Source organism: Camarhynchus parvulus, chromosome 4 (assembly GCF_901933205.1).
Source record: "Camarhynchus parvulus chromosome 4, STF_HiC, whole genome shotgun sequence".
Taxonomy (NCBI): Eukaryota; Metazoa; Chordata; class Aves; order Passeriformes; family Thraupidae; genus Camarhynchus; species Camarhynchus parvulus.
This window is the reverse complement of record NC_044574.1, coordinates 25,712,750-25,734,633: the sequence shown is the minus strand read 5'-3', so window position 1 is coordinate 25,734,633 and position 21,884 is coordinate 25,712,750. Positions and strand designations below refer to the sequence as shown.

At 38.1% G+C, this 21,884-nt stretch overlaps 1 protein-coding gene across 1 annotated transcript in view; it reads left to right on the top strand.

Moving 5' to 3' along the window:
• Positions 1 to 20,861, top strand: part of GABRA4 (gamma-aminobutyric acid type A receptor alpha4 subunit) — a 36,867-nt gene extending 16,006 nt beyond the window's left edge. Inside the window, exons 8-9 of the mRNA XM_030948101.1 lie at positions 2,102 to 2,361; positions 18,988 to 20,861. Coding sequence (XP_030803961.1) covers positions 2,102 to 2,361; positions 18,988 to 19,521 — 794 coding nt within the window. The 3' untranslated portion in view covers positions 19,522 to 20,861. The remainder of the gene's footprint in view (positions 1 to 2,101; positions 2,362 to 18,987) is intronic.
• Positions 20,862 to 21,884: the final 1,023 nt, after the last annotated feature.

Sequence of the window (21,884 nt, the reverse complement as noted above, 5' to 3'; positions counted from 1 at the left end):
GCAAATGGCTCCTCAGCTCTAGGGATTCTACCTGCTTGAGGGAACAAATTGGAAAGACCTGGCTCTGAGTAATACACTCAAGTCCTTAGTCTACATCCAGATCAGGTTTATCCTCCAATGGATAGTAGTGAAAGTACTTGAACTCAAGGTTTATAGAATACTTATAAAATAAATTGTTTTGGAGTGTGTGAGATGTTCCAGTGTCTTGTTATGAGGTATCTGTGTCATCAGTGGAAGCTCGCTATGAATGAGGCTTAGATTCTGTTATTGTAATTTCATATTTAGTGCTTTTCTTTCCTTTCTGCCACTGCCATCATGAAAATGAATGACAAAAGCAAACTGATCACAAGATATTAAAATTGATCTTTTCAAAATACAGCTTGAATGAGGTGGCACAATGAAAATAACAGAAAATCTTCAGTGGAAGACAAAGTGCAAGAATCTAAATGGAAATACGTTTCCTAACAAAGAAATAGGATAAAAAACATTTAAAAAGCTACCTAAAGCAGGAAGAGAATGCTCTACTACAATGCTCTACTCTATAGACTGCTAGATGCTGGCAAGAGTAATAGGGGCAGTTGTACTGGCAGCTCCAGGTCTTACAGAAGAATGATTTAATAGAGAAAAATCTTATAGAGACTGTCAGTAAACTAATATTGTCACAGATTATCTCCCTGGTTTTGGTTAATGTTTGGTCATTTATTTCACTTTACCCTATTTTTACATCTATTAAATAAATGTTTTTAGAAACAATTCATAAAAAGTTTTTGCTTGAAGTGGACAAAGGTCCACACAAGTCCTTAGAAAGGATAGGGCTAAACAGAGATGGGCCTCATCCAGGGAAAGAAACAAAACCCAAACAACCAACTTTCCCTTTTTTTTTTCTCAGACTTAAACATTTTCAGTGATGTAGTTTTCAACACCTTCCCACTGAAGAAGGTTTTGTGAGCTTGCATCTGTATTTTTTGTCCTCCTGAAAACTCTGAGAAATCCTTTGAGCTGTCATGACCAGGCTGCTACTCTTTTGTTTTTCTTCTTTAGAAGGAAGGACTGATTTCATTGTGAGCATTTCTTTGTATGGCAGTGTGTTGGTGAAGCCATTTTTTATTTTATTACCTTGATGGAATACCATCATGTAGCAAATAGGGATGTGAGTAAGCTGTTGCAAAACATCATCTTAATGAATTTAAATTCTTCTGAGCATAAAAATTGCATCTTGAATTAGAATGGATACAGTGTTCTTTTCATAAGAGTAAGGACATCTTTATTTGTAGTCACTCATCACTGAGGTTATCATGCTATGACTTATGCAGTGTTCAATGCATACTTGGGATTTTACATTTCTATGATATGGGATATTCTGGATGGAAAAAGGAAAAAAAGACCCCATTCATTTGTTTTTTATGCAGCATGTGTTTGCATTTGAAGTACTACCAGGAAGTGGCCATCTTTTGATGGCCATCTTCAGTGTTCATGCTTCACACATTTTAATTAAAGTTGTTATTTCAGAAGATGAAAATCTAATTAAATTTCATTGGCTGACTAGTAGCAGAAGGCTGTAAAAAAAACTTGATGATTTCTCAACTAACAGAGTTTTCAGCATAATATTCTTCCTTAGCACCAATATAATTTGTCATGACCTAATGTTTCCTGGGTTACAAGTGTGATCAGAGACACAGATGCAGAATAATAGGGGGCATTCAGAGCCATTTACAGAAGTCATGTTTTTGTTGCAGTCTGAGGAGTACTCCCCAATCTAACAACTTAAATCTTATTCACATGTTTAGAAAATAACTTATAAAAAACTCAACTGAACTTGACGTGAAAAACATATAAAATGAAGGCTTCTGTGTTTTTTTTCATGTGAGCTGTAGATGATCTGCTGAAGTCCTGGTTTTCTGTGCCTCCTTTAAAAAGTGGTAAGCTGTTTTAGGACTTAGCTGCTCATGGATACATGATGCTTGCCATGACTTTAATGCAGTATTCACTAGCAGCAGAGAACTACTCATACGTGATTTAAAATTCTTTGTTTGAAGGTCCTTGACACTTCTTGCTTTGTTTTACTTTGATTCAACGGTTCTTTTGCTTTATTTTTTTGAAGGAATAACCACAGTGTTGACAATGACGACGCTGAGCATCAGTGCAAGACATTCACTGCCAAAAGTATCCTATGCTACTGCCATGGATTGGTTCATAGCAGTTTGCTTTGCCTTTGTGTTTTCTGCTCTGATTGAGTTTGCTGCTGTCAACTATTTCACTAACATTCAAATGGAAAAAGCCAAAAGGAAGACAGTCAAGTCCCTTCTTGAATTTCCAGTTGCTCCAGTACAAAGGAAAAGAAGTACAGAAGAGACATTCACGGTATGTTTCCAGCTTATGCAAACATTTTCTGCATTTTTGGTAGTGTTTCTCAGTAAAAATTGGCCTTTATCTTCCTCCTAGGCTCCCTTTGAGCTAATGATGATTGTACATCAGATTAATGGAAGGCTAATACTATACTATATTAAATTATAAAAACCTGTAAAACATGATTTAATTCTTATTTGCGTTTTGAATAAACTCAGGGGTGAGGTGGCAATTATGTCCATCCATATGTGCAGTCTCTTCTATGTTTGTGTTTTGGTGAAGGTCAGTTAGGATGGGAATCTTGGGGAAAATTAGTTTGCTTTTCCTTTTCCACATTGATTCTGTATGGACTGATTATATGGGCCAAGATATTGCAGATTATAAGGGCATCACGTTATCCTATGTGGCTAGTGTCTTTAATGAATTAAAATATGTTGAAGCATTGCAGCTGTACCTTGGAGCACTTCTCTAAACATCACAGATCTTGCATTGCATGTGTTGCCTACCAAGAGTTTTCTTTTTTTATCTGTTACAATTTCAGGAATTTTTGAAGAAAGTTGGATGAAAACTTTTTGTCTACCACAGATATAATTTTAATGTAATTTGTGTATCTTTGCACAGTAGTTCACCTCAATTCCTGATAAGTTTTTGTGGCTCTCTTTAACAAAATGCTTGTCTGCTTTCCTAATGCTTTGGATTAAGTGTGACTTTGTGGGGGAGTTGTTTTAGTGTGTGGACTAGCTAATAAGGGCTCAATCTCATTTCCAGTTGGGCTCACTTGTGATTACCCTTTCCTCTCTTCTCCCATTCCCAATAAATGGTGCTTACTGTTTGAAGCAGCTGTTCATGGGAGATGTAGCTAACAAAGCCATTGCAGCACCTGTCCCAGCTGTGCAGGGGCCAGTACTTCCCAGCCGTGACTGGCTCTTGGCAGCACCACTCAAGAAGTGAGACTCTGACAGCAGCATTGTGATTTACTTACTCTTCCTGTCAGCCTGACTTTGTAATTTCCTTTGGCTGAGCCAGGATTTAAGAAGTGCTGTTTTAGACTAACTCTTGTTAATTTTGTCTTCTGTCTCTTTTCACATCTCGTTTGTCTCCTTCCCTATTCATCTTCTCATTTTTACCTTCCCACCCCTTCCATTTTCTGTCGCTGCGCAGCTGCTGTCCACCCACTTCCATTTTTCTTCCTCTTCTTTGCTTTCCTACTGTAGATACTGTTTTCAATCTCCTGGCTGTGTTGTTATGTTAGCTCCCATTTCTGCTTAGAAGGATAGATATACTCCTAAAAAGTTTGTTATTTGTCACTCCTGCTGGTAAGAGACAGGAACCAAGAAATATGTTTATAGTAGCACGAAGTTCACCTTGTACACAGAGGCATTAGTGCTATGAGCTTATGCTAAGCTTCTTGACTGTGCAGCATGAGGTTTAGTAGAGTATCTTGGCTGCTCCTGAGGAGTGAAAGTAAATATGCTTTTGGTGGTAGGTTTTATTTGGATACCTAGGAAAATAAATTACTTAAGAACAGTTTAATCCTAGGTTTATTTATTAGATTTTATTTTAAACAATAGGAAAACAGTCATTTACTCAGGTAGCTTAATAAAACTTGTTCTCATGGAGGCTTCAAAGAACTCTTTTGATTCAGGGATGGAAATGCTTTAAATTAGTAGTGTGTAATGCTTAGCCATTTATACACATTTTGGAGAAATTCCTCTTTTTCTCCTATTTTTTTCTCTATTGTTCTTCTTCTTCTTACTATTGCTATTATTGAAAAAAAACCAGCAGCAACAGAACACACATCTTTTTCTCAACTTGAAAGATAGATAAAATGAGATGTGATGAGTTCTGTTCCACTGCTTGCTTAATACTGCTGGGATAAATGTGGGAGTGTTCTCACAGATTGGGAGATTTTGAAAGCACTTAAGGGAGCAATCTACTCAAGGGGTTACACATTAATGTTATGAGTATGTAAGGGAGTATGTAAGGGAGTGATAGTGTTGATTGTACCTTGAACTGTTATTTTTTTTCAAGGGTTTCTCCTTAATTCTGCCTATACTGAGGTTACTTTCTATATTTTGCTTATAAGGACTAATCTAGAATTTTAAAAAATTCCTTATTATTATGTATTATATTATTTTATCTTTAATCATTATACTATTATTATTATTGAATTATTTCTTTATTCCTTATAATGAATCTGACTTTTTGGTCTGCACAAATACTGTCTAGTCAGTGCTGGTAATGAAATCTCAGTTTCCTTGGTACTGAGATTGGTGGTAAGTTTGTGGTGCACAAAGAATCCAGGAAAATAGCCGGACTGTAGCATGTAATTTGTAAGCAGTGTTTCTTAATGTAAATCTGCACATTTTTCTCAATAAATAAATGAGAGTATTCAGTATTAGTAGTATTTAACAAAATCTGTGCTGTGCTGGCACTGTTGTGGTAGAAGTTCTGTTGGTAGCAGTACAATTGCCAGAGCTCAAGGAAAAGTTGCATATTAAACCTGAACTTTTTTTCAAACAGACTTTGCCTATAATACTAAATTTTCCAGTCTCCACAAATTAAAATTTTTCACTTAGCCCGGAAAGGAAGTGTATGCTTATTAGGAAAGAAGATGCCTGAATACCTAATCCTTAGCGTTCTTTCTGTTGAATATCTCACCATTTGCAACGGGCTTTGGATCTTCTACTAACTGGGAGATCCCTGTCTTGAGCCTATTAGCCCTATACTTTAGCCTACCTTGAAATGGCATACAGGTGTCTCTGCCCACTTTTTTTGCTACTGGGATGCCATCTGTGTAGGTCCCCTGGAAAATTATGGAGCAGTTGAGGTTGTTAGGGAAAACAAACCTGGTGACGTTATAGTTTGAAATAAGGGTTTTGTTTTATAAGCTGTTGATTCTATATTATTAACTGGGTGGTTTCACTCATTTGATCTTTTTTTTCCCCTAAAGTAACATGGTGGGATTGTCCTTGAAGGATTCTTTGAGGGAGCAAGTTGGGCTATGAAACTGGATTAGCTATAGAATATGAAGATTTTTCTATCTGATGATATTAGAAATTAGGCATATTAATAGTAAACTTTGGTAAAGATAAATTGCACATTATTAGAAGTCCTTTTTTGACAGGTAAATCTTTGACCAATTTCTGACCAGAGAATTTAAGTGGGTTTTCTGTATTGAATAAGTGCATATATTACTCATGCTAATTAGAATTTTTTAATGGTGGGTTATTTCTCTTTCTGGTCAAAACAACTTTTATGGTTGTCTTGGATCAAAGGCAACTCCTATCATTTATCATTATGATCAAATGATTTGGATATATTTCTTCACTAGGACCAATAAATCTTTACTGTAGAAAATGTGGGCTATCTGTTTTTCTAAGTTATTCTCTTATGTAATTATATTTACTTTTTTGGAGCCCCATGATGGGTGTTTCTGATTAATACATTGATTAAAGTAAGCATTAAATGCAGTTCAGAGGCTAGCTAAGTAGTCTGAACTGTGTTAATTCCAAGAAAAAAATCCTGTCATCAAGCTAATTTACTGGGCTGAGGGTAGCAGGAGCAAGCCTGCAATAGTTGCAGATGCAGTTTGTGTTTCTTTATCACTTGATTTGACTCTAGCCATGGTAATCTTCAATTTTTTTTTATCCTCCTTCCCCTGCCTACCCTATTTCAACTCTTTCTTCTTGTCTTTAACTTCTTGATACAAACTTAATGTGTTTCAATGAGGAGTGCAGGTCTGCAGAAGACATCCCAGGAGTAGGACTCAAGCTTTTTTGAGGTCTGGCTTGAGTTCATGAGGGACTTGGACAGACTTCCTGTCAGGCACAGCAGGATAGCACTTACATATGTGCTCAACCCAAGAGAGGTAACTCAGCCCTTGGTTACCTGTGATTTCTTTGTTTTGGGAGTGAGTTAAAATGCTTTCTGTTTAGAAGGAATGAATCTATCCCTAAATGTTCTGAACTGCTTTTGTTAGTATAAGCAGAAATATTGCTGCAAGTCAATGTGTGATGGAAATGAATGATTTATAGTTTGTTATTGGACTCCTGAGTCTATTTTTATGCTTCTGTACTATTTCCTTTTCACTGTATTCCTATGAAGTTTATTTTTAAAGACCTACCCAGTTTTGGAAATGAAGAATGCTACTGAAAAGTAGTCTTCAAAAAATAGACTCCTAAACAGTGGTAACATGAGCTTCAACCTCAGCTGTTTGTTAAAAGAGTGTGAAACTCAGAAAAAATCAGGTCAGACTCAAAAAAACCCCTTTTGAATGGAATTATTTCTTCAAACTCAGCCACAAGTAGGTTGTAACTATCAATTTTTCTTGCTTTTTTCTGAAGACAGTTAAATGTCATCTTGTCCTTAGCAAGTCCTGTAGCTTCTAACGGGGGAGCTTGGGGGTCAAGCTGTTCACTGCTGTGTAGGCACACACTCCTCTCCTTGCTTGGGTGCTTTGTGACTGCAATCCACCTCGCAAGTTTACGAGAAATGTTGTCATGAAGTTGATTAATGGTGAGATGTCAGCAGAGACACTCTTGTGTCTGAAGTTTCACTTTAAGTGGAAGTGAAAATATTAGCCTCTGGACCAAAACTTCTATTTGAATATACAGATGTAATGGAAGGGTCCAAAAAACATACCAGACCTAGAGTAGTACCACTTACTTTGCTCCTTCTTTGGAGTAGTGGGATAATAGCTTCCTTTGTCCCAGCAATAGTGAAGTGGAGCTAAACCCTCCTGCCTCATATATGAATTGAAGTATTTGAGGAGCAGCTTGGTCTTGATGGCAACACTTGGGCCACAGGTCTGGTTACTGGACTCCTTATGTGGATGCACAGCCTATCTCCTTTGGGTGACTTAAACAGTCCTGCAGTTAGGACATCATTTCAGTTTTTAAATATAATGACCATTTTTTTCTGCTTCACTTCTTCTCCACTGCCTAGGATGTTATGGTTTGGGTTTTTTAGGGCAGTGGCATTTAAAACTCAGATCCTAATGAAGGGAGTCAGGCTCGAGAAATGCATAGAGTTCATCTAAATATAAGTACAGGACCATACAAATGGAAGCTACTGTGCCGCTGAACAATTTCTTTGACATGTCAACAGTTTTCTGCTGCTCTAATTTCATTAGTAAACATTTTTCTTGTTGATGATTTACAGTCAAGATATGCTAGCATAAGGTTTAAACAGGGTAAGAGTGGGTGCAGGTCATAAACAAGTGGCACATTTTGTGCTGAATGCTGCTTGAAAGATAGGAGAGATTAATCACCTGGGAGAAGGTTGCAGTGACTTAGGGGGAGGTTTCAATTTTTGGATACCTGAAGGTAGATCCAAAATGGTTAATGAAATATTATGTTAGCTGTGATGCTCAGGTACAATGTTTTGTGGGGCTTTTGATTTTTTTTTTTTTTTTTTGGGTGGGGGTTGTTGTGTGTTCATTTGGGGCTTTTTTGCTATTGGTTTTGGTTGTATGGTTTTTTGGCTTTTTTTTTTGTTTGGTTTGTTTGGGTTTTTGGTTTGATTCTTTTTTGGCATTTTTTTTTGTTTTGTTTTGGTTTTTTGTTTGTTTTTATTTTTTTACTTGGTTCACTAGACTTAGTTCTACTATCAACTGGCACTATTTATAATGTATAAAGCTAAAAATAAGCTCAAACAATATGACTTGGGCATAAATGAGAGACACAAAATATAAAAATTTTGTTTAATATTTGACATAATATTTCTTTTTAAATAGCACAAATAAAGTGCTGTATTAAAAAATTTTGTCTTTCTTCAACAACCTGATATTACTCTACCTTTAATATGCTTGGGTTGTGGAATGAATTTATACTGTAAGTAGAGACATTTCTCTACTGCAAAGTGAGTAGGCAATCTAGTATGGGATTTGTGCCTAGATTCTGACCCAACTTGATTGTAAACTCCACTGAATTCCAGAATTCAGTTATAGTGAAGATAGAAAATGGTAGGGTGCTTGATCAAAACTGTTGGGATTTAAAGGTGGACAATGAAGTTTTTTCTTATTGTAGTGGAAATGTTTTTTTGGGGGGAGGTTGGGTTTGTTGTGATTTTTTTTTTCAATGCACACAAAAAGAAGCAGGAGTTTAGTTGCAGCACCTGGTGGATAAGAAAAAATCCTTCTGGAGTGCTGTCTTCTCCAAGCCTTATTAGGAAATGTTATAACTGATCACTCTTCAATTTCCTGTAAGTATTAGAATGAGCTGTCTCAAAGTAGACAAGGAAATGTAAAGTAATAATAATACTTGGCTGTTACTCATCTGATGCTAAAATACCTGACAGTGTTTACTCTAAGTTGTGGAAGACTTTATTTAAATAGCATTAGGATAAGGCTTCTTTTTGGAAACCAAAGCATAATGCAGTTATTTTAAAAAATAGTATATCCTGTTGTTTTAAATTCCAAAAATGTGCGTGAATGTCTTTCTCTGTCATTGTGATGATTTACTGGAAAAACAAAAAGACTGTCTTGCTCCAAAAAACCATATTTCGTATGCTTTTTTCATTAGAAGATACAGTATGTGTTTCTGTTTAGTAATAAGTTGTTTTCCTGCCAGTACCAGTTGCAGGCATTCAGATAGGTCTTCTATTGATATAATGTCAATTTCCTCCCTTTTAAAAATCTTTTTTTGTAGAGGGAAATGTTACATAGTCAAAAAATAGGTTGTAGGATTTCAGAAACATCAAGTTAAGGGCAATTCTTTATGGTGACTAGGGTAAAATTTTCAGATTGTCCAGCATCAACCCTTACACTGAAAATTGTTGGGGAGTTTATAGTTTTTGCTGTGATGGTTAGTAAGAAATGATGTCTCTGAACACAAGACTCTTCATATTTTCTGCTTAAACCTTTCATGTATTTATATTTAAATATTAATGTCAAAGTATTGAACACTTTGTAGAGGGGAAATGAAACCAATGACACCAAATCACATTTGAATTTTCCAACTGTGTGTAAGATTTCTGGCTGACTTCATTTTTTACACTGGGAAAATTGGAATCAGAAGAAATAAGCATTGAGAAGCTTGGGAAAATCTACAAGGCAATGAGTGTTCAAAGCACTTTCAGCAAACTACTAAAGCAAATTTAACTATAGCTTTAAGGTCAATGAAATTTGAAAGATACAGAAAATAACTAAGGTCCTTGGTTCCTAATCAGCCATTCTTCTTCCTTTCAGAGATGTCACACAAATCACCTCCACAGTTCATTAAGACATGACTTAGGCTAATAGGTTTGTTCCCCACCATAGTTATGTTTTCAGTTCTTTCATTTTGTCATAAGATAAATAAAATCTTTAAGAATTGTGTGCACCAGTACATACATGTTTGCATGTGTAAAGCTTTTAGGCAGCACACAGGTGGATGGATTTATTTATCATAAATTAGCCATGGTTTTTGTAATTTATGTTTTGTGCACTTTTATGCCTGTCTAGTGGTAGAACATAGAATGGAGTGCTCTTCTTTCCTCTTTTCCCTTCCCATCACATGATTCAGATTGCTAAATGAACAGAGTGGGTATTGAACTGGCTCTTATAACATATCTCCCCTTTGTTTTTTCTTTCTGAATAATTTGCACTGCTCTCTGCACTGCTAGATCTAGGGACTAGAATTCATTGTATTTTGTGGAAGGTGGAGCTTTTACTTGGCTATTTTCCAGGGCTCTATAAGGCAACCCAAAGTCTCTAGTATTATTCCAGTAGAATTCTGATTGACTGGCTCTGCAACATAGTAGTAAACCAGGGTAGATTTCTCGTCCAAGTTTTGCTTTTGCTCGCAGCAGGTCAATATGGTGACTCAGTGGGATTTGGGACAAGCAGCATTATTTACACTGATGACAACATGCTGCTTCCCTGATAAATGTCAAATAGTGTGAATTTGGCAGGCTATACAATGTCCTCCCAGAAGAACAGACTGTTTTCTGAGGAAGGATTGGTAAGGATAAAAACCACTATGGTAGATTTTAATAGTAAAATATTACTAAATCATCATACAAACAATTTTGTTGTTGCAGCTAAACAGTAAGTGATGTCAGACTTTGGTTGCTCTAAGCCTTCCAATTTTTGAATGAATTTTTGCTTGGATTAATTGAGTTCTCCCAGTTTGGGAAGAACTCAATGCTCTGAATATGCTCTCATATGATACATTACTGACACTCCTATATATTCATTTACCTGTGCCTCATTGAAGTTTTGGTTGTGCTGTCATGAAAGACACTAATTGTATCCTTGGAAAATTAACAGAAAAGCATAAAGGTGTTTATTGGCTGTTAAGTTTTGATTCCACTCTACTAACACCTCATTGTTACATGCTTGATTATTCTAATAAACAATTAAAATTCTTTGCTGTTTTAAAACTACTTTGATTGTGCTTCCATTTTCAAGAATTTTTTTTTGACTGGTTGATTTTGTGTTTGGGTTTTGTTTTTTACTTAGGGAGGTGAAATATACAAAATGGTGATTAGGCACCTGAAAGACTTAATGACTAAATTTCCTTGGGTAGGCATGTAAAAAACTGACTTGCTGCTTGTTAAGTGCTTGCCATGCATCTTAGGTGGATACCAACCCTGTTTCAACTCAGCGGCCAGTATTCCTATTAGATACAGCCTCCCACCAATCCCACATGGAAGTCTGAGCAAACTTAAGTCCTGCCTTTTCAATACTGGAGAATTTGATTAGTAGCCAGACTGCTAGGTAGTCCTTGGCGTGTTAAGTTCTATTGAAGCTGCTTTTGTTATGTTAAATAATTTATATGTGGCCATGGAGAAGGAAAGGAATTGATTCTGGAGCTGGCTTGTCTGTGCATACACTGCAATGGGAGGGCAAGATTGAAGTGTGGAGAAAGCAACATCTCTGTTGCTTCATCATCTTCTTCTCCGGGAAGGAAGGATGATCGCTTGTCCTAGAATATCCAGTGGCCTGGTGGGGAAATGCTTGAGATGTGAAAAGCTTGTGTTGATATCCTTGTGACCGTCAGGGCAGATTTGAGAAGTAGCCTCCTATCACCAAACCCATGCTCCCTTCCTGGTTGCTGGGTTACAGTAGAGGAGGACAGAGTCTTTTCCTGAGTGTCTTTTTACAGTGTGACTTAACTGTCTTGCCTCAGGAAAGAGCTGGAAGCACTGGATACAGTTGGGTGGCTCCTTCTGCAAAGGCATGTAATTTAGGCTGTGATCCTACACAGGGCATTTCTCTCCAGCTTTGACAGCTGCTTGCTGGATGCTGCAGTGTTAGCTCTCTCTCCCACTAGAACTGGTACCAGATGGTGGTGGTGTGACTTGTAAATTCTGCTGTGCATTTATCCCTGGGAAAAGAGAATTTACTCCTTTAAGTATTGTACTACCCCAGTCCCAGAAAGAGATACCATTTCAGTGATGTCCTGTGGCAAAGATCTGTTGTGAACTAGAAAATGTATTGACCTGCAGCAGTGAGCTCTCCACTTGAGTAAACAAACAGTGCAAAAGCAGCCCTGGGATCTTGCACATTGATGCTGTGAAGCTCTGTCACAGGGTGAGCCTGACACAAGTCTTCAGAAGTGTCTGTATATCCAACCCCACAACTGCTGAGCTGTTTTCCAAGGAGTCCTGAGGAAGATTAGAAGAATGCATCTGAATTATATTGCCAATACATGGCTCTAGTTTTAATGTGCACCTGTTTTTCAAGAGTTTATGATGGCTGTGCTTCCTAGTGATCCGAGAGCCTAAGAAGGGGATTTTCCATGCTGAGTACTACTGATACTCCGTTAGCTCAGGCAGTAAGAGCTGCTTATTTTGGATTCACATCTCAAAAGGATGTGCCCATCATAAAAACTGTGAAGAAATTTAAAATTACAGAGACTGATTTAAAGTTGCTATGTAGAGCACTAACAGGCTACTGAAAGATGCTCTTGAGTTGCATGAAACAGCTGACTGTACAATGTTGCACCAACACAAGAGTTTCTCACAGCTTGCAGTGTTCTCACTGCTTTTGTTTTTAAATACAGTCCTAAGGACTAACTTCCCTGGTGTCCTGGTAATCACTTTTATCATTGCTGCATTCTCCCCAGGACACAACTTGTGACTTTTAAATTATGTTCTTGTTTGTTTTATGGATTCTAGGTTGGCCTTATCATAGGAAATATGCAGTGTGGTTATTACCAGCTCTCTTTGTTCTGTAACAAGATGACTAAGTTTGTCAGTTCAGTACTGCATATTGCTGTGCTGATGATCCCCTTCCCTTGAACCTCAGCTCAGCTGCTGCACACTACTTCACTTCGTGCTAAATTTGCAATCTTGACTTCATTGAAGTGCAAAATTGCCTCGCTTGTCAAAAACTGGTAATACATAAAAAACAATCCGGTACTTTATTTTTTTTGGCTCAAGTTGAGGCTTACATAGACTTAGAAATAGTTTCAGAATTTCCACATTATGTGAGCAGCTGTTTATGGTGTACAAACCATGTTAAATATTGAAGAATTTAGATCAGCTCATATTTGTGCATCATTTTAGTGCTGTAGTAAACAGCAGTATCCATCAAAGTTCAGCTTAAATGGAAAACCAAATGATGTGTGAGTTGATTTTTGGCAATAGATTTGTTGAAGGGTTTTTTTTGGTTTTTCTATACATTCTGTCATAGAAATTGACCATCAGACTTACTCCACAAATCTGCCACAGTATTAAGCAATAAATTACATAGATTTATCCTGAACTATGCTGAAAGCTTCTTTCATTGTATTATTCATGGTTAATTGCATGTGAATCCACTGGTAAAGGGAAGGATACGGCATTAATTACCACATTTTACTTATATTTGTAAGGAGGTTGGTATAGATGTCCTATCTTCATGCTAAATGGACTTTCTGTTCTAGTACTAGCAAAAGGGCATCTTGCATCAGGATGTTACACATAGGAAGAATTTTTATTTAATGATTGTTTCCCTAATTTAGTTCTTTTAAGGATAAAACGCATGGGAAATAGCATGTGATACTTAAAACTAAAGCAAAATCTCAATGCCTTTTAAAGCAGTCAATACTTAAAAAATCTTTTTGCATATTGCATGCTATGTGACAAAATTTGTCTGACTGGATTTGAACCTCCTGTTCTATCCTACAGCCTCCTTCCTCCTCAGTGAAGTATGCTTATGCATAGGATGGATAGGATGGGAGTTTTCTAAACCTATTTTACTGAGCATGTTTTTTGTTTTGGGTTTTTTTTTTTTTCAGTTGTATTCACTAAGGAAATATTCATTTGAGTAGAAAGGAAGAGTGATTATGAGTCTTCTGAAAAAGACTTTACTTCACATTTTCCCATATTTGGTCAATTCCTTGGCTTTACTACACTCACCTATCTGCCTCTGGCATGATCAAAGTTTTGGTGATAAATGTTTGAAGTTCCATGAAGGCTGGAATTTAGTTTTCACTGTTGCTGATATTGGCTGTTAAAAAAAATAGGTGTACATTAGTGCACATTTATGTATCTCAGCCAACCACAGAGCTTTAGCCAATGAAGATGTCTTACAATTGGGACAACATATGTATTCTCAGAGCTCTTGAGAACTTTGATGCACAGACAGGAATTGTGCACTCAAATCACCCAAAATTTTGAAACTCATCCATACTGTTTCTGCCAGTAAAGGTTCAGAGGCTGAATTCTCCTGACAGAATCTATAACAAGAAGGTTTCCTCTTGAAGGAGGATTTATCAGAGTAAAGTACTTACAACTTCTGATTTGGTGGTTTCTGGTGTGTGTGGAATTGGTCGTACCAATTGATTGCACCTATCAGGTGTACAGACTGTTCCAAAGAAAAGGTGAAGCAGCGTTTACCTAAGCAGAATTTGTTGTTTTATAGACAGGCAATCTTTATCAGATCTATTAAGCCTGGCACTGCACAGTGGAATAGACTGGATGTTATAGTAGTTTCCAGGCTCCCATTTTGCATTCCTGAGATACATGATTTTAAATGTCTCCCAAAAGTCTTACTGAAATGCCTCAAGAAAATCAGAACCTTTCTTGATCTAGAGTGAGATTGTGAAAACTGTGCATTCGGTGTTTCCTGTGGAGCCCCGTCTGGTCTAGCACGGCAGTCCTGTTGGCTCAGGACAATTGAGTGGTTTCCTGACTTGCCCTCGTAAAAGAATCCTTACTTTTGGATAATCCCTTCCTTTCTTGGCTTGCATGTTCATTTGGCTCCTATTTGATTTTCATGTTATATTTCTTGTTTTTGTGCCTGTGATGGATTGACCCTGGCTGAACACCAGGTGCCCACCAGAGATGCTCTATCACTCCTCCCCTAAACTGAGCAGGGTAGAGAAAATACAACAAAAAGCTCATGGGTCAAGATAAGGACAAGGAGAGATCTCTCACCAATTACCATCATGGCCAAAACAGACTCAGCTTGGGGAAAATTAGTTTAATTTATTACTAGTCAAAGCAGGGTAGAGTAATGAGAAAATAAAAACTGAATCTTAAAACATCTTCCCTGCAGCCTTCTTCCTGTGCTTAATTTTACTCCTGAATTTATCTCCTGCCCTAGAGTGGTTCAGGGGGATGGGAAATGGTAGTTACAGTCTGTTCATTACAGGTTATCTCTGCCACTCCTTCTTCCTCGGGGGAAGAATCTTCTCAGTCTTGTCTTGCTCCAGTGTGAGGACCCTCCTGGGGCAGACAGTCCTCCATGAACTTTTCCAATGTGAGTCCTTCGCAAGCTCTGCAGTTTTCATGAGCTGCTGCAGTGTAGGTCCTTCCATGGAGTGCAGACCTTCAAAACCAGGATGCTCCACACTCTGGCATGGGGACCTCCACGGGCTGCAGGTGCATGTTTGTCAGACACAGGGGAAGTTTCTGGCAGCTTCTCACAGAAGCCACCCCTGTGGCCCCTATGTCATGCAAGTCTTGATGTGCAAGCCTAGTCAGTGCTTCCAAACTAAAAGGCAGTAGTTTTGTGTTTCATGTTGTTGTTTTAAAAAAGATAAAATGAAATAATTTTGGGAGGTAGAAAATGCTTTGCATACGTCTATAATTGGTCAGATTGTCATCACATTATCTTTTACTAGGGTTATATACCATAACTGAAATGACTTTGGAACATTTTCCTAACACAAACTGAGCATTGTATTTTACTATGTTTTACAACAGAATTTGAGTAATTAAGGCTTACCACAGAATCAGGCTTTTAAAATATTTTTATTAGTGACCTTGTCACTAATCTTCAGACGATGTAGAGTTGTGAGATAGCTTCTGTACAGAGGAGAAATGTTATTTTAGTAGGAAGAACTGAGTTATCTTTGCAATGTTGAATAGAGAAATAAGAGAAGAGCCCTATGTATAAAACCAGTAATAAGAATTTTCGCTAGATATTTTTTAAGTGGACAACTCAACAAGGAGGGATACCTGAGTGCTTTAATTGAGGAGAAGGAAATGTTGTCATAATATTATCTTGAGTAAAACAAGTGCAAGGAAAGGATAAATGATGGTCAATGTGCTGTTGAGGCCACCCTGACAAGGAGAGTGCATTCTGCTCAGCTTTGACAAGGCATGGCTGTGGGTGCTCCAGGAAGCATGCTTGTTTCAGTACCTTTCAAGAGCAAGATTCTGCTCAAGAACACAAATACAAACTATTACAATGACATTGTGCAAGAACAACCAGGTGTCTGTGATACACTGTGTGTAGAGCATGTTAGAAATGCCATTTCTGACTTCCATGCTCTGAGTGATTGAAAGGTGGTTTCCAGAGAATTAACAAAAAATGATCCCACATTTTTGGTGCTTGTAATACTGTGTTATTTTTAGATCTTACAATGTTGTGTATTTAGGCTTTATGTGTACATTTATGTGTATGTTATAAGAAAATTGTGTTTCTCCCTAAAATTAAGCTTTCTGAAGTGTTGGAAGTTTTCTGTGTCAGTCACAAGAAAGCAAATGCCCAGTAGGGTTTTACACAGACACACATTTTGACCATTTGAAATAGTATAGACAATTTTATTCTAGAATAGAGACTGTAATGGAAAATAAATAGTGAATCCAATAGCAAGAGGTCTGATTTGGTCATTTAGATGACAGTTGAACTGAGGAGGAAGATGAGGTATTATGCAAATATATTGATGGAAACAAGTTCCTACAAAAGAAATGGAGATGACTGGAGTGTGAGGAGCCTGACTGTTACGTGTCTGTCTTACCTGTGTCTGTAGATGATGGTGCACAAAAGGGAAGTACACTGAGATGGTCACTGAAAACAGGTGACAATATTAAGTAGAGCAAGAACATAAAATGGTGCCTCTGTAAATTAACGGCACCTAATTTATTGTTTTGCTCTTCGAACTATTCTTTATGGTTGCGTGTGGAGTGACTGAAGGTGTGGTAATTCCATTCTCCAGCAGCAGCACCTCTAAGCTACTTGTCTAATATGGGTAGAGAACAGGAAGGAATGGAGACATGTCTTGGGTCCAGTGCAGATCTACTTTGCAACCCCTGCCCCAGCCTGTGGATTTTTGCTTCCCAGGCACTGCTTGAGAGCTTTACAGTGGGTGACACATACTTGAGCAAAGCCAGGTTGACCAAGGATCTGCATGCAAAAGATAAAACTCACCTGCTCTCATTGACTAGTGCCATCTTCTCTATGACACAGAGATGTTGTTTTGGGCAGTGAGCATTGATAACTTCCATCTGCTTAGCTTTGCAAGCCTTCAAGTGACATGCAGCACTCCACCAGGTATTACCAAGTCTCTAGTAAATGTACCCCTGTCCTGATTGTACTTTATCATTTCAATTTAGCAGTCTTGGAAATGGCTTTACTATTCCTGGGTCATTGACAACCCTGGTGTGAAAGTGCCCAATTTTCGCATCTGTGTGTATTTCTGCACTTCCCAAAGAGTGACTTGGGCTTCTCTATCAAACAGTAAAATCAGTGTTTCTTTCAGGAAATACCAGCTTCTTCTGGTGTTTCTTCTAGACCTCTGCTCCTTTGGATTGCAGATGCAGAATAATAAATAAAAGGGATTGACACGCTTCTATGCAGGAAGGAAAACTGAAATTTAAGAGGGATTCTTTGGTATATCAACTGTGAGCTGGCAAATACATCAGACATGAGCAGGCATAAAGCTGTGACAGTTTCAGATAAATTCAGGCCAACAGTATTGCCAGTGACAGATTTGTACAGCAATTAACAGGATTAAGGACCAGCATTCTGCTCATGATGGGAATACTATCAAGTGATTTGAATTTTTTTTTTTAGTTATTTTTTTAGATTTCTTTTCAGCTTCAATTTCTCTGTTTCCTTGAGCAGAACACTGAAGCACAACTGGTGTAGCAGACAGACAGAGTGTCAGCCTTGTCACTACTCAAGGTACTGCTAGTACCTTGAATAACACCTAACCTACTCTCTGTTACTGCTCTGTCACTTGGATGGAGAGAACTGCTGTTGGATGAAGGAGGAAAGACATTGCTGCCTGCTTTCTCTCCCTTTGATTTCTGCTGTGAGCTTTGGCAGGGTTCTCTGGGAAGTCTGGAGGGAAGGGGAGCCAAAGGCACAGTCGGTATGGTGCAGGGCAATGCTTGGGAATGGTATCATCAGAGAGGCATAAAATATAGGACTTTTTATATATAACTAGTGGTTGTTTCATCCTGTCTGTATTTAGACCTGTGTACCCTATCTGTCCTCAAGTCTTTGTCTTCTGGAAAGCAGTTAGTTTCTTAATTAGAAGATACTCACATATTATATCTAAAGTATTATATGTTTTACATCATATTTAGGTGCACTGCTGAAGGTCAGAATTTAAATACCTTTCCAAAAGGAAGTTCAGGACATGTTAGTCTTCCTCTTAAGTGCAGAGAATAAAGGCAGAAGCCAAGTCCTGCTCCCAAAAGTCAGTAGAATGTTAAACTCTGATGGGTTTTCCATTCCTGTACTTCCTTATCTGTATTTTGGTTTCTCATGCAGCCTAATAAGTACTATTTGGTTGAAGAATATCTTTCAGAAAGACATCCAGACTTGCCTGAAGACACCAAGTGATGGAGAATTCACCACTTCTCTTACTTAATGAACGGAGAGGAGTAGTTGATGAGAGACTAATTTATTCCCTGGTTCAGTTGTGCCTGGTGAATTTATTGCCTATGGTTGATGTCAAAAAGCATTGGCTTTATTTCTGAAAGAACAGCAATGTGGCAATTTGATTTGCTGAATACTTGCATTTTAACAGCCTCTTCTGTAGAAGACTAGAGTTCCTGGTATATGGTAGTTATTTTTCTGGAGATACATAGAATAAATAAACCTTCATGGCTGGTAAGTTGCATCTAGAATATTTTTATATCATCAGAGAAGGAGGTAGACATTGGAGAATCTTGTTTTGAGCTTGAGCCTGGAAAAAGCTGTGACTAACCTGAGAATCCTTAGCTTCATGGTATTCAGTTTGTATAGGTACTGCACCACATGGAGCGTGATATCTTCACTCTGGTATTCCAGCCACAGGTAAAAGGAACTCTTGTTTGTCACTTTATATGCTATTAAATCTATTTTCATCAGCTTTTGGTATCTTTGTTCTTCAGGATCAAGCTATGGTTATATTTGTGAGTATTACTTGGATAGTGCTTGATTATAGTTTCCATTGCTTTTGTTTGAGTGTTTATTTTAAGAATGACAAGTATTTCTTTGTAACTTTGCAGAGTACAGATGCCAATTCAAATGTAAGGAAAAGAACAAATGCCACAGTACAGTCTGAAGCTGATGGTGGGAGCCGAATTGACACAAGGCACAGCTCTGTCCAGTCTCCCTCTGTAGCTCAGGGGTCTTCTGACATTACACCCCACTCCCTTTCTGCATCAAGTCCCAACCCTTTCACACGAATCAACGCATCGGAGACATTATCTTCTGCAAGAGCTACCCCTCCAGCTCCTCCTTCTACCCCAATTTTAACTGGATTTGTATCCCAGCATGCCACAGCTGGATCCCCTTCCATTCAGCACTTGCTTGGATCTAGACTGGAGCAGATTCAGACCACCACACCTAATACATTAGGAGCATCTGCAAAGCCATCTGCTGTCACACCACCTCCTCCCCCCGCCTCCCACTCTGGCACGAGTAAGATAGACAAATATGCACGCATTTTATTTCCTGTTACCTTTGGAGCATTTAACATGGTCTACTGGGTGGTGTATCTATCCAAGGACACCATGGAAAAATCAGAAAGTCTAATGTAGTTTTGCTGCTATGTAGTAGTTCCTAAATTATACTCACATTTGATGCAGAGTTTCTTCTTTTGAAACTATTTAAACAGGTCAGTAATTCTTATTTATAAAAGCTGTGTGGTACTTTCCCGTTCTAAAGGCTGGAGTTATTGGGGATAATTTGTTAACTCTTAACAGAGTAGTGGGTAACAGTAATAGGTCTTCCTCCCTTCAGCCAGCAATGAACCAACACTTGCTTGAGACAAGCTGCTCTGGCTGCACAGAACTTGCAATTGGGAGGAACATGCACCTGAAAGAAATCAGAGGCAGAGGTGCACAGCTGTGCAGTGGAACACGTCTGACTGCTAGGAATATGCATGTTGGCTATCACAAATGCCTGAGCACTGCTGTCTGGACACAGCATTGCATTCTCTGAGTGTGAGGTCTATGTCCTGTATATTTTGACAGTGCTGGCTAGAAAAGGACTTTCCCTGCTAGATTAAAATTGACAGAATGGGGGGAAGAAAATCAATAGCAGCAAAAGGGAAGAGAGTCCAGCCTGGGAGAGTGCAACTCCAGGAAAGTTATGCAAAGGAGTTGTAGAGCTCCGTATATTTTTACTAAGCATTATTTTGCATTGTAACCTGGGAAATTCTCACACCAAACTAAGAATGAGTGAACCTTGTAAAATCTGAACTCTGATGTAATTCTCAAAATTGGATTTTCTTGTTTGGTAAGGTGATCTTAAGTGGGCAATTCTTCTTTGACCTTGCTGACCAGCTTGAGTGGATTTATTCCTAAATTACATCAATTGTAGTAGATGAGGACCAGACCACAATGTTCAACTTTTCATTTAAATTCTTTGCTTTTTCTCTGGATGCTTTGGGTTTTGGTTTGTTTTTCATTTTTTCCCCCCAAACTTTTCAGTTACACTCCTGATTTCCTTTAAACACATACTCCATTCCCCCCTCCACCTCCTTATGTAATGTTTGTGTCAAGTTAAATTTTCAACACAGTTTTAAAAGTGACTTGAAAATTAAGCAAAAAAAAAGCCCCATTTCCTGTGCATAGATGAGTGTGGCATGTCACTGAGTGAATGAAGGACACCCTTTTTGAGAAGGACTGCTGTGATATAAATAAGAAAGTAAATTTTCTAGGTGGATCCCAGGCTAAAAATTTTAATTTACAATCCATTTGTTCACTTTAAACTGTGACATAGGTAGGTGCTTTTCTTACCAAATTGCAGTATGCAAGCAGGCAACATTATTAAAGAATTGAATAGTTAAACCTGATAGAAATCCTGATCATAAGCGTTATTTTCACTAGAACAGGTAGAAAACAAATTGCCAATAAATAAAAGAAATGTTTGTACAGAACTGTCTGGCTTGGCAAATGGTTAGTGTTTCTGTTCAGGTGACAAGTGGGAATCAAGGGCCAAATTCTCAGCTATGATCTGGCTGTGCCTTTAAAGGGTCTGGACTAATCCTTAGCTTCAGCTGACTGAATAGGAGATTGGTAGCCTATTGTCAGAGTCTTGTGCTGCAGGGCAGATCAGGTGAGTGTCCAGTGGTTCTGTGCCCAGAGAATGATCAAGGGACTTATGGAGACCACAAGCTGCTGGCAACAAAAGGGATGCATAAGACTACCCTAGACTCTGCTGGGACAAAATTCAGGGTAAAAAGACCCCACAATGGTGAAACTATGACCGTGCCTCTGTCTCTCCAAGCCTTTTAGCCAGCTCATGGCTGAGAATCTGACCTTTAACTTGTGGAACCTGGGAGATACCTGGCAAGAGATACTGCAGTGTGTGGTATGGATCCCAGATGGTTCTTTCATGTGTAATAATGAACTGTAGATGATAGAATGCAGTGGGAATGTCTTATGTAACTTTATTATAATGGAGTGATATAATCAGTTGCCTTAGTCTTTCTTTTACTTAAGGGATGCTCTCAAAAGGCCAGGTATGGTTTTTTTCTTTTTCATCTTTTACATCTGGAAGATGGTTGAGACTACAGCACTCATTAGGAAAACATTGTGTGGCATAATGGAGAACTGGAAATGGAGCACCCATGCACGATGTCCAACTGCAGTAGTTTGGATCTTTGGATGTACTGCTAGTTGCTGTAGCTCTTTCCTCTCTAATTAGATCACATTGTTGCAAATTGTTAGAATAGAAGATGGTATGCAAGGGATTATTTATTTGGTTAAACCAGAATAAACAAAGCTAAACCTCTGACAATTATTGATTATAATTGTGCAAGCGATAAAATACTTCTAGCATGAAGAACGGCGACCTGCTGTGTGGAGAACCCAGTATATGCACCAGAAGTTAATGAAATTACTCTTTGCTTTCCTCTGTGATGAAAACCAAGGATGTTCTCTCACAGGCAGAGCTT